This window comes from Dicentrarchus labrax, unplaced genomic scaffold (genome assembly GCF_905237075.1).
Source record: "Dicentrarchus labrax unplaced genomic scaffold, dlabrax2021, whole genome shotgun sequence".
Taxonomy (NCBI): Eukaryota; Metazoa; Chordata; class Actinopteri; family Moronidae; genus Dicentrarchus; species Dicentrarchus labrax.
Window position 1 is genome coordinate 11,345,292 of NW_026136714.1, and position 16,706 is coordinate 11,361,997.

A 16,706-nucleotide genomic window follows, 5' to 3' on the forward strand; every position below is an offset into this window, starting at 1 on the left:
TTTGTTGATGATAAGGTTTTAATGGAGGCCTTATTAAACCAGCAAAGTCAAACTATTGATTCTTTTGTGGAGAGTTTCTAGATAACAATGCCATTATAGACCTTCTTGTTTAGAAATACATTTAATGTCATTGTCGCAACATTAGTTAAGGAAAGTACAGTAACGTCAGTGTTGACCTGCAATTGACTTGCACAGGCATCTCCCACATATTCTACATTTTTGGTCTGTGATGCTGTCATTAACTCTGAGTGTCACTGGTTGTCCATGTAGCACAGCAACATGTGATGTAGGGCAATGTGAGCACAACTCTGAGGTATGTTGAAGTGCAAGTATTTATTTAAATGCATCAATAAAGTTAGCACATCAGACACCTCATCAGACCTGTAAAAGTAAATAGATTGATGCACCGTGACCATCTTTGTACAAAAAATGACCAAAGGGAAGCCATGCAAACATTTTGAACCACTTAGATAAATACACTTTTAAACTTGCACAGACACTACTACTAATCAGTATTAGTAATTCCTTTCACTAGCTGAGAACAACCAGAGTAATCATTACTAAAGTGTAGACACCAAAGATGGTGACTGCAGGAGCTGTATTAAGGAATATATTTGGCACACTCATCATCTTTTTTTTCTTATTCTCTCCCTCTGTCCATCTCTCTCTTTCTCTCCCACGCAAGCACACTCACTCAATGAAATTTGAATTTCCCCCAAACTATGCACAGGTAGTCAAAGCGCATGCACATACTCAGGCATATTTGTGAACACTATTGCATAATCCACTAATCATTTTGCACGCTTTAGACACCCGCCCACATACAGTTCCCTTTTGTCATAGCATCCCGAAACAATTTAATACAGATATACAATGTCTTTTAGATACAGGGTTGTGCTCAGTCACGACCATGTTTATTTAAAGGCATCTCCACCTAAATTACCATTATCTCAAACCATTAAAATTAGCCTTGATTGTATACAGCATACACTGAAGTAATCGTGTTCCTGCCAATTTCCTGCAGTGACAATCTGCCTTGTACTGACACACAAGCACCCAGACACACACACACACACACACACACACACACACACACACACACACACACACAGAATAGTGAAACACTTTTGAAACACCTTTTCAAACCACATTTGATTTTGAAGCTCAGGGTCAGTTTTCATTATGAGAGTGAGTGACGTGTGCCATTGAACAGTTGGTTATTCAGTGCTCTTCCAGCAGACAGACAGCATCTGAGAAGAAAGAGTGGGAAAAAACAGACTAGGCTAAAGGCCTTGACAGACTCGATGTGTGCAAGCATTTCAACAAGCCAGCAGCTATCACGGTGATTGTCACACATTTACATTGCAATCATTAAAGCCAAAGCTGACAGCTGCTTTAATGAAAATGGATATTTATCAAACACAACTACAGTCAAAGACCCAAAAAACACAAAGCATGTCTGTTTGTTAATGTTTTCATGCTGCGTGATTGGCTATAAACACTTGCTCATTCAATTATGGATCAACAGAGTGACAGTGGAGGGGCTTTGCTGAGTACTTTGTACAGACTCTGCTGTCGCTTTTAAACTTGAAACACATCAGTCCCTTGCTCCTCTCTTCTCTCTAGGTCTTCACAGGGAGCCTGCCATCTGTCATATGGCGTACAGTCACACATCATGCACACGGTGCATACAGTATATAAACACACCCACAAAAAAGAAAGATCTGGGGACAAGCATGCAGTGGCATAAAGATTCACACAACAGAAATGTGCAAACACACCAGCACGTGCACGCACTTTTTCTTCCCTCTGAGCTCATTCATTCTTGTTACAAAAACATAAAAGTTATCACGCATGCTGTCAGGGGACAGTGAGAGAGAGAGAGAGGGAAATAGAGAAGGGGAGAGACATAGAGAAAGTGAGGGCATGGGTTTGTCTGTGGTGCAACTTGTATATTTTTCTCAATTTAGTTTTCTGGGACATTGGGTATGTGTACAGTGTGTGTACTCCGTGGACCAGTCTCTGTGTTTTTATAGTTCTTATTACTCTAGATATTTTAGTTTAGAAAGGCATTGTGGGGCACTGAAGAAAACCTGTGAACTCCATCTCTTCTTTGAAGGACTTTGCAATGGAAAACACATACAGAAATACATCCAGTCATACTGAAATGCAGATATAGGCACACAAACACATACATAAACACACGTATATGCTTGAACAACACACTCATAGTGGTCGTCCATTTAATGATTTGCATGCAGTGGTTTGCAGTGCTGCCTGTCTGCCAGAGTGGGGCCGATTCAGTTCAATTCAGTATGCTTTTTTGGCATGAATGTCAACAGTTTTGCAAGAGTGTCCAAATTCAATTGGAATGCATCAGAGAAAACGTGAATATAGTTTTCTCTCTCCTGTATCTGTCATTACTAAGATGCTGCTGCTCTATAATCTCCTCTCTTTCTCCCTGCTGTCTTTTTCACAGTCTCTGTTCCCCTCTCCCTCTTTCTCTGTCTCTTTGTATCTCGATTTGTGTGCATCTCTCTCTTTGCCTTAACCTTATATGTGTCGGGCTGTATTAATCGCTCCCTCTTTTCTATTTCTCTCCACACACACACACACACACACACACACACACACACACACACACTCACTCCTCGGTCAGTTTTCTTTCCCTTCCCCTCCCCTATCTCCCTCCGTCCGGCTCTTCTGTAAAATAAAAGGTGAATGTAGCCTTTAGCTAGGCACGAGCACTTCAAAGCCCTTTCATTTTCCCTCTCTCTTTTCATCATGGGCAGTTTGAATAGTGTTATAACCCCAAACAACCTTTTCACTGTATGGCCCTTATCTCTCTTTCTGATCTCTCATAGATGGCAATTTTATCTCAAGTGCCACAGAAAACATACTGTACATACAGCTTGAGTACACAGTATGTGGCTCCAAGTGAACTCTGTATCAGGAAGTTTTAAGTTTTAAGAGGGAAGCTGAAAGATTATAGCACTAATACTCTCATAGCTCAATACTTTTATATCAATTTAACATCTTATTTTCTTATTATCTTAATTTGTTTGATTATAAAATCCTCTTTAAAGCCTAAAGGTAATCATTAATTAACATTTTTTTAAGACTCAAAGCTTCTTATACATAGCTGCATAGACACAGCTGATTTACCTGATTTTACGGATTGCTATATCACTAAATCTGGTTTAATTTAACCAGCTTTTGTAAGTAGGTCCACAAGTTTTGGTCAAGAAAATACTTCCATAAGTGATCTATAAGGAAGAGTACGTTTTTGTACATATATATATATATATATATATATATATATATATATATATATATATATTTAAATTAGGCTTTTAGATTAGCAACTATCAGTTAGATTGTTAATTGATATATTATCACATTTAATTTCTATGAAGGCAACAGTTAATTAAATATGCGTTATTAGAGTACTTTACATAATCTCTGTGCTTCCATCCATTTAACTCGTTGGTTGGTAATGATGTCACATTCACTTACTGTAAGCGTGCAACCCACACACTTATGTTCAGTTGTTCATTTGGATAGTATTGGCATACGAGGTGCCAGAGTTGCAACAAGTACCCTGACCCTCCCATGCTTTCTCCCACATACTAACCGACTTACGCACATGTAAAAAGGTGCAAAATGTTCTTTAGGGATTTGTTTTTCAGTCGTTATACCACCTTTTAAAACTGTCAGATGTAATATTCATAGTCACACAGTATACAGGTCTTTAAAGCTGAATTAGGTATGTGTTTGTTGCCGTTTGGAGGCTATAATGCTACCCAAACTGAGTGTATAAAACAGATTTTCTTTTTTAGAATTGAACTTTTCCATTCCATTGTTAAATTGGATCTTGCAACAGCAGTGTTTGTATCCCATTTGAGAGAAGGGCCACTTCACAGCTTTATGCTGGCCAAGTTTTATTGTGAATTTTATTGTGAATTTTATTGTCATCCTCCCACATCACAAAACTAACTGAAAACCAAAGGATAATAGCATAGCATATTACTGTTGTGCTTATTGTTAATGAGATGATTCTTTACTTTACCAGTGAATAATACAAACTAAATTCTGGGAAATTAATGTTTGTTGGACTATATGTGAGTATATATATATATATATATATTTGTACTCCCTCTTAAACTCAAGCATATTTTTGAAAATACTACATTGTAATTTATAGGACAGGAGAGGTCAGGGTAATTTTGCCTTTTTTATGTGACCATCGAGCAAGCATGTAAGGATTCAATCTTGGGAAAAGAATCAGAATAGCTCTGGAGAATTTCTTTTCAGACAATAATTAGAGTGAGTGTAGGAACGAGTTTATCATTTATTTGGATGATACAAGATACAGTTTTTACCTTCTTTGGGAAGATGGCAACTGGGACTATTTTGAATGAGTTTGGAAGGTCATTGCACCATTAGGGAGCCAGAAGAGAGAACAGTTGACCAGCCCAGCACAAGGAAAGGAGAGCTAAGAGGTCTGTAGTGGCAGAACACAAGACACTGGCTGGCATGTATTGCTGGATGGTTGCCTGGAGGGAGAGGGGCGACAGATCCCTTCACAGTCTTGTGTGTCAGCACCAGGATTTGGAATTTGATACAAGCAGCCATGGGCAGCTGGATGCATACATTAGTGCATGTCTGTGCATGTCGTGTGTGTGTGTGTGTGTGTGTGTGTGTGTGTGTGTGTGTGTGTGTGTGTGTGCACATCACATCCCAGCCTACTCACCACATTGATTATGAGCACCAGAGAGCTCTATTCCTTCTTGTTCAATTAAAAGCAGCAGCATATATGAAGCTGCTGCAGCAACATGTGCTGATGGTAGAATGCCTGATTCAGTGTGCGTGCTTGCAAACTTGTAGGCCTATATATATGCATGTGCATGAGTTAATTTATCCATATCAGGGGTTTGGATAATGAAGCGGAATATTTTCCTTGCTAATATTGTATGTATGACTTTGAGGAGTAAGTGAAAATTAAAAATGTCTCCAAAATAATGTGTCCGAAGTAATCATGAGAGACTCAAAGGTGGGTTCTGCATAAAGCAATTAAAACTGTTGTGTAAGGCAAACAAAACATCAATTAGCTGGTTGCGTAATTTCAAATATAGGCGTGAAACATACAGCGTGTTGTTTATTCTCATTAAGAGGAATTAAACTGTGATCTCTTTCTCTTCCTTCTCAATGCAAAAACACCCTTAAATTATTCAATTAATTAATTTTGGTTAATCACTTTAACCTTCCATTACATGCATGTCAACTGTTTTCTATTGTTTCTCACTCTGTTCCCACCTCTGTCAGTGAGGTAGCAGGCACTTTCTTTCCTGTTGAAGTAACTCTGATAGAGTCATGTATAATTATGGAGTTCGCCACAGTCTCTCCATAATTCATCCATCTCTTATTCCCTCCCTCCTTTCATTGCCTTCACCCTCTCCCTGTCCTGGTCGCTGATTTGCATTTGTCTGCATCTGTCTCCACAGGCTTTAATCCTTCCTTCATTTTCCAGAGCTCTTTCCCGCAATACATCGATTAAAAAAATCACTCCTTCCTTCATTCCAGTCTTCATTTCTATTTTCTTCTAAAATGCACATCCCTGGTTAACTCTGTATAGAGCAAGAAAATGCCCTTTTTTTCTTTTATACATCTTATTCCTCAGCATTCTCACTCAGTCCATCCAGTTCTTCTCTCTCATCCAAATATCTCTATAAAGCTGCAGCTAATTAAGTTGTTTCATCACTGGACATGCTGCTGTCTCAGACACAGGAAAATGCAACATAGCAGTGGGGAATAGGTTTCCCTGGTAAATGGTGTTAACACTTAATGTTATGTTTAATATATGACACTAATGTGTTGCCACACCACTTAACCTCATCATTTCTCTGTGTTCATACAAATTGTGTGTGGAATACTACACAGACGCACATCCACCCACTCTGAAATCAGCAAATGTTGTTTCCTGTGAGTAATACACTCCTTCATCTGGTCAATCAGTAAACACAAATGCCCCAGCCCCCACCTCCGGCCAATCACAGCAGTGTTTACAGGGACAGATTGGAGTGATTGAGGTGCAACACCCACAAAACATTAAGTCAAAAACTGATCAGATATTATGTGTGATGGAGAGATGAATAGCGCAATGATTATCCATAGTTAGTCATTTTTACTTATCCCATTGAAATATAAAACTGCCACATTGTATTTCTAATGCGTGTATCCACACACAGACGGGAAATCACATTGAAAAACAGAAATACATACACCCCACATGCAATTGCAACCTGTGTGCAATTGACTATTGAGACACCAAGTGGGAAGATATGACATCTGCCTTGTACACAGGCAATGGAAACAGAGACACACTTAGCCATTAGCAGTGAAGAGCAACCAATCAATTTTCTAAATATGATTAAAGCATTGACAAATGGGTCATTACCCAAGCTGAGAGAGAGAGAGAGAGAGAGAGAGAGAGAGAGAGAGATTGGGAGTAGGCAACAGTCAATTTGTATATACATGCAGAATATCATACTGTGTGTGAGTTTGTGTCTCTTTGAGAAAAAATGATTCCAATTGTTATAGGATCTATTAGAAGGCCTGAAATTCCACTAAAGGTGGAAAAAGAAAATCACAAATAGAAGTGCAAGTGTAGAGAAGTGAGTGAGGAGGAAAAGAGAAGGGCGTAGACCTTGTCCCGACAAAGTAATAGCGGTAAAAGCCCAGGGGCTGTAAACAGAAGAGCTGTGGATTTTCCCAGGGGACACGTTCATCTCCTTGACTTTACAACGGATAGAGCTCGGACACAAAGATATATACAGCGCCAGGGCTCTTTGAATGGATTGGGGATGGATAGGGGGATGAATAGCTGAAGGAAACAAGAAATGAGTAAGAAAAACTGTTGCACTGTGAGCCTTTCACACTCAAGTCTGATCATGGTGCACTTTATTTTGAATCTATACCTTCTTTGGATAAAAATCTATGTGACTTATGAAAAAAAGGATCTTTATTCATTTCATAGCTGCCACTAACATAGCCGCTGACAATTTAGAATGACATGGAGGACAACAGGTACACAACTGAGAGAAAAGCTCATGGCAGAAAACTTCTGACAACCAGGAGAATATTGACGGTGGGTGTGTGCAGTATGTTATCAGCACCAGGAGAAAAAGAGGACTATAAAGGTGTGCAAGCAGCAGGAGAGAAAAATGAGTACAATTACATGAAGGCTATGGAGTTTCTCTCCCATTTCATAAAGCACAGGAGGAGGTAGTCAATGTTCAGACATTTTACTTTTGTCTCCTGCATATCTTTTCTTAGAGAAATTCACACCAGATTTGGTGCATAAAAACTGCACTCTCTTTTCCTTTAGATTTTGGACTAAAAGGATTTTAGACTTGTGAAAATGTGTGAAAAGGCCCTTAATGCATAACAGACACCTTAGGGATGAAGGGAAGCAAAGGAGATGGGGAGAGCAGATGTGTGTATTTTAGATGTATTTTACCAAATGAAAAGAAGAGGCATATTCATTTCAGGAACCCTGCATGTGCTGTTGTAAGTTGCATATAAAGACATACTTGCCAATCAGACCTTGTCATGTGCACTTTGATAAAATACTCTCACAATACTGGTTTTCTTCGCAGCATCACAGGTATCTATATTTGAGTTTCAGTCTGATGATTGCATCTTTTCACATCTTAGAGCTTCTTGCATATGCTGTTTAAAACTGTGAAATGTGCATGTTGTACAGTTAACTGTTGATTACTTCATGTGGACAAGATGAATAAAGTGATATTAAAGCAAAGAAGGAGAGTATGGATGGGCAGATGATAAAAAAGGGAGTGCAGAATATTAAGAGAGAAGAAAGTAGGCACTAGAGGTAGAAGTGCACATGGTACAGTTTAATTGGATTTAACAAACAGTTGAGTTGATGGATGGATGGATGGATACAAGGAAGGAGAAAAATGAACTTGCCCTGAATGATCTCCTGTACATGCACCAATCTCAGATAATGGAGTGAAGGATTTAGTTAACTCTGAATGGGTGGCAAAAGGTGAAGGAAGAAGAGATCAGTGATAGGAGATGGAGAAGAGACAAGAGGAAGCAGAGTAGGTTGTGGAGAGGAGATATTTATCTGTCATGCTCAACAACACTGGGAGCTAAAAACCAGGGAAATTATGCTGTTGACTCGTGTTAAATAGAGGGAGGGAGTGGTGGAGAGAAGGGATGCAAAAGAGGACAGGGTAGAAAGATGAATGGTGTAAAAGAAGGGGCTATTTTAAAAATAAAGGAAGCCAAGTAGTAGTGGCAGAGTAAAAGTTTAAAGGAAGAGGAAAAAAGAGAGACAGGGAAAGAGAGAGATGGGGATTGGAAAAAAGGTAGAAGGGGCATTCATCTGGGAAGTGTGATAACGGTGAGTGCAGTAACTGGATAAATATAGTGGTAAAGGGTACTGAATTGAGGGGCAGTTGAAGGGAATGAGGAGAGGAGGCACAGATAGAGTTACAGAGAAGACAAAAAAGAGGCTGGATGAAAGAGAGGATGTATACATCTCCAGGGCACAAAGACTAGAGCTAGCTAGGAATAGATGATGTTAAATGTGACAAGATGAAGGGACCAAAGGGGGTCCATTAAATGTTAATGTGAACAGGGTAGGAGGTGGGGAGGCGTACTGGGGGCAGGAATAAGAACAGATTGTGTTTGCGAGAAATCATTGGTCTGGTATTTTCAGCAACAGAAAGTGCCAGAAGTCAGAGAACTTACAGTGATAAATTTTAAGAGAAACAAAGTCGAAAAGGGCATGTTATCTTTTGCTCACTCTACCTCCCTGACCACATTAATTCAAGTGCTAATTCCCTCAAGGAGTGTATATCAGCAAACCAACGGCCCACACAGACACACACAGCCATATATAGAGCAGAGCATATTTTCAGCCTGCCAGCGGTGTGAGTAAGCATCTCCTTCTGCCACTCAGTTCTTAGCTGTGTATGGCACAATGCATGGCAGCACTTTGAAGCTGTGGAACAATACATGAAACAATACACAGACACAAGTAGGTCATCCACACACACACACAAAGACACACAAACACACATATTCACAGACAGTTGTAGGCATGGAGATACACTCTTGGCTATGGCAGTGCTGTGGGTGCCCGCTAGGACTTCCTCTCGCTCTGTCAGTGAAATTCTGATTAAATCAAACACTTGATTGTGATTACATCTTACAGCCAGAAGATACTCTGTGCATTTTCCTTCAGCCCATTGCTACACATAATGAAATACTTCTCTCACACTGAAAACATATTGAGTTGTCCCTGGCTTCTCAGCTAAACCACAACCTGAAAAAATTAATCAGTAAATGCGAAGCTGATATAAATGGAAAAACAGCCCTTTGCTAGGCATTTCACTATTGGATGATAATACAGTATAGACTGTGCGACATACAATTGTCAACCGTCAGCAATTTTCCATACCATTTATGCTGTGATAGTTTTCCCTTTAATATCTCTAGTTGTATAAGTCCATTGTGGGCATTTTTTACAAATCAACAAGCAGGTCTGCTTTATGGTGATATTAGAGTAAGAGGATTTCAATAATGTATTCTATCAGGTCATTCATAAAAAAACAACAGACATTTATTATCTGCCTTTGTAATCTATAAAGTTTCTCAATTTTTTGGATCAAAAAGGAAATCCATATTATAATATCACATTACATATACCAAGATGAGCTTAAACTGCAGTTTCAATTCTGAGCTTTGGAGACTCCTCACAAAAACATGCTTGTCATTTGGTCTCCAATATATATTTTAAGGTTTGCCCTGAGCAGCAACAAGATAAATCCTCCAATGGACATTGGTGGTGCTGGCTGACGACGCTGTTGAGGCTGATAGGCTGATCAAATAATGAACCCGATGAATCTCTGAAGACCGGGTGGTGATGGGGAGGTGGAGGGGCGCGCATAACAGTAGTATGGATGAGCTGAAGGCAGAGAGAGACTCATAAGAGGAACTTCCTGCTTTGTTTTCCTGCATTGTCTTGGGAAATGATATGCACCTTATTTTTTTGAACTTGCAATTTACAGTATTAAATGTACTTTGTTGCCGCTACAGTGGCTTCCCCCCTAGCTACAGTGAACACTTTGCATTTGGATTTGCTTTTTCCCCCCTCTTTTAGCGTAAAATACTTAAACTCAGGTGACATAATGAAGCAGGCAGATGCTGTAGCCACTGTTGTCCTGAGATTGCAGTGACACATCACACAAAGTGTGTGGCTTACCGGCTTACTACTAGTATTAGTTAGTTCTCTGCATATCTTTGTCAATTTGTACTCGTTTTGAATGTATTTTTGTTTTAGACCCAATTCATTCTTTTTTGTTATTGGCCTAGTGATATGTAAAATAAATATTAAATCAGACATACTAAACTAAAGAAGGTATTACGAGTTATGCATAACATGTTTAACTCTAATTAAGACTGTGTTACCAATGTTGTCGAGGTCCCTTAGAGTGTCAAACTCACTCAAGAAATGTTCTACAGCTACAGGTATACAGACACTCTTTTATTGGTTTTCTTCAGCTATTGATTTCCTTGCTTCCTACCCCTCTCTCTTTCCTCTCCTATCCATCCCCAGTCACTGGGCCACAGAAACTGGAGGACTGGGTATCAGTGTGATAAAGTGTGTGTGAGTATGTGGTGGGAGGAGAGCTGCTTGGAGAGACACAGATAGAGAGAAGAATTGGTCACACCTGGGTGCAGGTGAAGTGCTTGCAGTCCATTTCTTCTGACAGACCAACAAGCTGGAGAGAGAGAGAGAGCGAGCTCAATAACATGCTCTGTTGCAGACAACTCATGTGCAATGCATACTGGCATACAGAACCTGCATCAAAAATGGCAACATGTAAACAAGTCCACGGCAAGGTAGCGATTCAGTATACCTTGAATTCATGAAAAATCATGAAAAGCAATTGATTTATCTCATTTTTGCAAGTTGTTGAGGTCCCAGTAGAGATTTTGGGCCTCACAAGATGAGATAGATTACCATACATGACCTCCCATCAAAATAAATAGGAAGATAAAATAACAAAGTAGATGAGTCTCTCTCCCTCTCGTGGATGTGTACATGTCTGTTTGCGTGACATGTACCTCACTCAACTCAACACCCCTTCATGACTGCTTGACAGGTCCTAGCTGCGTTAGGGACATTGATCCCGGAATGATTTATCATGAGTCAGTATATGGCTCATGTACAGGAGTGGTTTAGATGTGTGAGTGTGTGCTGTGTGGGTTGGCACTGACGGTGGTGGTGTGTGAGTGCGATTTAGTGGGTGGTTGTGGTTCTGGATGATAGGTGAAAAACTCCAAATGGCTACGGTTTTCTATTTGTTTGCACTCCTACATACCTCTTTCGGTTGTCCAAATCTGTTTTTGTGCTCCAAGTGGAGACATTGATCGCAGTCGTTATTATTTCAGGTGTTGGAAAGCTATAAGGAAATAATCTCCATCTATACAGCGCTCAGTCCAGGCAGGACTTTTTTAAGCAAAGTGTGTTTCTTTTATGTATTGTCAAACTCTAAAGATATGTTTTGCTTCACCAGCACTTCTTAACCTTCTCCTTTAACTGTTGCTTACTTCAGAGCGATGTAACATTGGGCTGGGTTAACGCAATGGGCCCTTTAAGTCATTAGCAAAGAGCATTAATGAGCCTAGTGCTCAGAAGCCCCCTGCAGACTTCAGACTGTGCGTGTGTAGAGGGGATGAGGCCCGCTAATTCTCCAAAGTGCCCAAATAAGTAGGGGATTAGCAAAACCTTCCATTAGCCAAAGCCTTGATGATGCTAAGCTAATGTGCCATACTGTAGCTAGACTCGAGCAAGGCGGCTAAAGCGTTAGCAAGACTGCTATAATAGGGACATGGAATCTAGATAATGTAGGTTATGAAACATGACTGGCTTATTCAGCTTAAATATTAAGACTCACATGCACAGGCAGAAAATGCATTCAGACTGAATGTACGCATAAATAAATCCACAGGTGTACCTTCCCACACACACCCAGAGGCATATGCTTAAACATTAAGATGATAGTATAGAAGATGAATCCCAGGCTCATTGGTTTTAAGAATAATGGCCATGACTAAGCAGTATGCTGAGACTTAGTGGAGTTTAATCATATATTGTTACACTTTAATTAATTCCTCAAAATGTGGACTTGCACAATGGGCAGTGAGATTGAAACTGCTTTAGCTTCTACTCATTAATCATCTACATCAATGCATGAGGAAATGGTTGCGTAAAATAAGCCTTTAGCTATTGCTAAAAAGGAAAATCATTCCTGACAATCTATTGCCAATTAATTACAGAATGGGTTTTGTGTTCATATATTTATAGCCATTACCTCCAATTTAGATTTATGTCACCGAATTGCTTAAAACTTGAGTGACAACTGTAACCAATTTACCTTAGACACTGACTTTTTTTAAGTAGACGAGCTCCGGAATTTCTTTAATCTTGTGAATTAAGCTTTTTTGTTTACAAATGCAGACTGCTCACTGACACAGGAAACATTGCCATATTGTATAGCACTCATGTTTTCTCTCTCACAGACACATGCATGCTCACATATAAAGTTTAATTCTGCTTTTCTCAGCACCCAGAATCTGTCTCCTCAAGCTTTTCTTTCTTTCTTTCTTTTCTCTGTCTTTCTCAGGCTTTATTTTTGCAGTGTTGACAGATTTGTCCTTGTGGCGTTATAGGCTGACTGTGTGTGTTTTAGATTGTGTTTCCATTGATGTCTTTGTATGTGTGTTTGTTTGTTTGTTTGTTTGTTTGTTTGTGTTGACTGTGCTGTCTTTAAACTTTTTTTCCACTGTTTTTTGTTTTACTGAGTGACTCAGTGACAGGACTTTAGTCAGCTAGAAGTGAAATGAACACATTCTGATACACAAAGTGAAGGACTCAGTGAGCAGCATGGGAGTAGAAGTAAAGGATGAAAAAAGGATAAGCATGAATGAGGGATGGAAAAAGGGGGCATGGTCAAAAGGGCAAAATGTGGCTGGCCAAGTGGGTAAAAGTAATAAAGAGGTGATTAATCGAAAGATGGCTGCATTGAGGCAAGGAAAGAGGATAGGTGGCAGTTTGTGTTGCCACAAGGGTAAATAAGACATGAGGGAGAAAACGGCTGGTGAGGTGGAATGGAAAAGGTGCTGAAGAAAGGATGTTACAAAGGAGGTGAAAGAGGAAGGCAGATGACTCCAAATTGAGGACAGTGTACAACATCCAGTGGTGCTGTAAGGCAACTAAAATGAAAATCACGGCAAGACTGCAGCTTTGAAATGATTGGGGCTGAAAGGTAAGCACTCAGAGGGGCTGTTTTGGACAAGAAGGGAGATAACGGGAGTGGGTTGAGAGGGTAGGAGGTAGAGGTGTTTTTGACAGCACTAGAGGTCTAGGAAGGATGAAAAGGGGAAGGGAGGAAAAGGAGGTGAAATAAGCACAGATAGTGTCTGGGAGCTGAGAAGCATTTAGGCAGTAGAGCACAAACAACTGGGGGATTGTGGATAGTCTATCTGGCAAGAAGTGCATCTTTTATATTGTTTAATAATACAAACTTTGAATTCACTTTCTACTGAAGCACACTTTTATAGTTTTCTATTCTATGCTACTTTAGATTGTATTATTGTTCATGAAGTAGCCTGGATGTCAATCAGTAATATGGACATTGGCACGACTCTTTTACACCCCAGGCTGAAGGCCTGACTTTGATTCAGTAGCAAGAATAGTGCTTGATGTCAGCAAACAGTATGAAATGGTGCTCACAGGGTGGATTGAAACAGGCAAAAGCTCCAGTCATTGTGTTTCCATTCTAATGCAGTAATGTAAATTGGCAAAAATAATGCAAAGAATGCTCTGTGCCAAGTCATATCATTTTAGTCTCATGCTTTTGTCTGTCAACATGTTTATTATTTTGACACTTGAGTTCTATAAGAATGTGACACTTCAACTCATCTGCTTTATGTATATATCATTATTTGCGTCATAGTGGTTCTGCCATATATCTTTACCATATATCTTATTTATGTATACACCTGTATCCAGTTTCCTCCCTCTCTGTCTCTTTCATGCCCTCTGTCACCACAGAGCAGGGTTTGTATGACTGTAGCAGCTTTGGTCCTCACAGTAACTTTGCAAAGCATGTGGAAAGAAGCAGAAACAAAACAAAAATAATTTCACTGTCCCTTTTTAGTCTCTGCTGTAGTGTGGCGAGAATATGAATTATTTGGCTTTGTGCACTCTTACCACAAATAATTATTATGATCAAAACTTCATCAAGACTTGGTATTGCCCACAGATGGAACATATATTTTTACCACTCATGATTCTTGGCACGACATGAGTAGAATATATTCCTTTGTATGCTTTGAAAAATAACAAGTTCCTCCTCTTTCTGTTTTTCCTCTTCCCTTCTCCTTCTTTCTCTGCCGCCTCCATCTCTCTTCAACCCAGCCTGCGAGCTGATGAACCGTGGTATCCTGGCTCTGGTCAGTTCAATCGGCTGCATGTCAGCAGGCAGCCTTCAGACTCTGGCCGATGCCATGCACATCCCCCACCTCTTTATCCAGCGCTCCCCAGCAGGAACAGCCCGCTCCGCTTGCCCCCAAACCAGTCGCCTCCCTGGAACAGATGACTATACCCTAATGGTCCGCCCACCTGTCTATCTCAATGAGGTCATCATGCAAGTGGTGTCTGAGTACAGCTGGCAGAAATTCATCCTCTTCTATGATTCTGATTTTGGTAAGAAAACAAGTAACTAAACACTCACACTTCAAATACACTCAAAATACCCTCATATTGATAATTATAGAGATATCTATCTATCACCGACATGGGTGGAAGGAGACACAGTAGGTCTATGAAACTGTATGAATTTTGAATTTATCTAATGTAACAGTATCAATAGTTTCTCAGCATGATAGGACATTAGAGAGTTAATGGATGTGGTTAAGCCAAAAACATTTCTCGCTCTCTCTATTTCTGCCAAATAAACCCAAACACACAGTCAGACATGGACATATGTATGCCTATGCACAGAAACAGGCACACTTGTGCACTCATGTATCTTGATGCATCTTTATTCTAGTGACATATCAGACTGCCTGCGTGTGTATATGCTGTCTCATTTTACCCGGCTTCTCTGTCTCTTCGCCCTCTCTCTTTCCAGTCCATTAACTCTAACATTAGACTAGAAACATGTCCCTTTTCTAAAGTGCCACTCTGCTTCTTCAGTCTCTTAGCTTCCTTCTACAGATATATTGCTTTGCTGTCTTCTGTGCATGTACAGGTCTATTTACAGTGTGTATTTGTGCATGTGGTCTGTGTTATACCTAAAGTGTCTTAAGTGAACTTTTCACACCTGAAAGTCTGAACCAAGGTTTTTGCATTTTTGTTACATTATATACGTTTGATCTGGTTAGTTTTGGTTTCACATTGCATTTATGAGAGCACGCTAAAGAACTATAAATGACATGCCTATGTGAGCTGCATCTCCACATACTCTATATATTCAATGAATGGGTTTTAGATTAAGTGCATATGACAACGGCAGCATTACTACCATAATAACCAACTTCAAGCGCAGTACTTAAGACTAGTTAGAAATCACAGCTCACTTTTTTTTGTTGTGTTGTTTATCTTTTTTCCGGTTCTGATACTACTACTCATAGTAGAAATAAACTGAACAATGGTTCAATTTGATCCAGACCGGGGGCCACTTCTTTTGTTGGACCAAGGTTTGGCTATGTGGTACGGACTGTGGTCCAGAGGAGGTTTCACATCTGTAATTTTCATTCAGATCAAACTGGAAAGTCCAAATTCTAGACCAAATGAGCTTGGTGTGAAGTTTCCTTTAAGACCCTAACATTTCTATTTGCTTGGCTACAAGTTAGTATCATGATATCATCATATCTTAATATACAGTATAATTATATGTCCCTGTCTTGTTCTGTTAGTTTATACCATCCACTTATGGTCCTGCTCCACCTTTTTTATTCTGGCCCTTTTATGTGAAAATGCAATTTAATTCTGAGCCATATAGGAGGGAGCACTTCTTGCGTATGTTGCATTTTGAATCCCAGCCCAATGAGTGATGTCAAAGGAGGTATTTCTCTAGCTAAACACAGAATTTGACAAAACTCATTGTTGGATGGACAGGAGTATAACACACCTAAAAGTTTTTGCCCATAGAGAGCAGTGAAATCATTTTCTGTCTTAGGTCATTCACTGTTGATTTAATCCTTATAGCTGTAATGGGGCTTCATTTCACTCATTGCAGTCAATTAACACAATTAATGTGTTGTATGCATTGATTTCCAATGAGATCTCTGCAGTGGAATTGTTTTGCAATGCATTCTGCAGGCGCAAACTCAATCTTCAAAGACATTAAGGCATTTTATCAGTGTATTGAATGTCATGAAAATATGTTCTAACCAGTGAGCTCTATCAAGCAGTTTATTTGGGATGAATATTGAATAGTGGCGAATGTGGCCTTTCTGGAAATGCTAGTCCCACACCTCAGAAGTCAGTATAGTAAATACCATGATTAAATCAATTCTGAGCAACTTTTTTAATAAATTGGTAGATAACAGGTATACAAAAACACATCTGAAGTGTTTGTGAAGTGCAGTGTATGTTACAC

The 16,706-nt window shown here is 39.6% G+C and overlaps 1 protein-coding gene across 6 annotated transcripts in view; it reads left to right on the forward strand.

Moving 5' to 3' along the window:
* grid2 (glutamate receptor, ionotropic, delta 2) overlaps positions 1-16,706 on the forward strand; it is a 463,092-nt gene that overhangs the window by 251,170 nt on the left and 195,216 nt on the right. For all 6 annotated transcript variants that reach the window (XR_007887378.1, XR_007887379.1, XM_051421450.1 and 3 more), the window contains exon 3: positions 14,519-14,806. Coding sequence is in view for 4 of the 6 variants with exons in the window: in XM_051421450.1 (XP_051277410.1) it covers positions 14,519-14,806 (288 nt within the window). In the remaining 2 variants the exon portion in view is untranslated. The remainder of the gene's footprint in view (positions 1-14,518; positions 14,807-16,706) is intronic.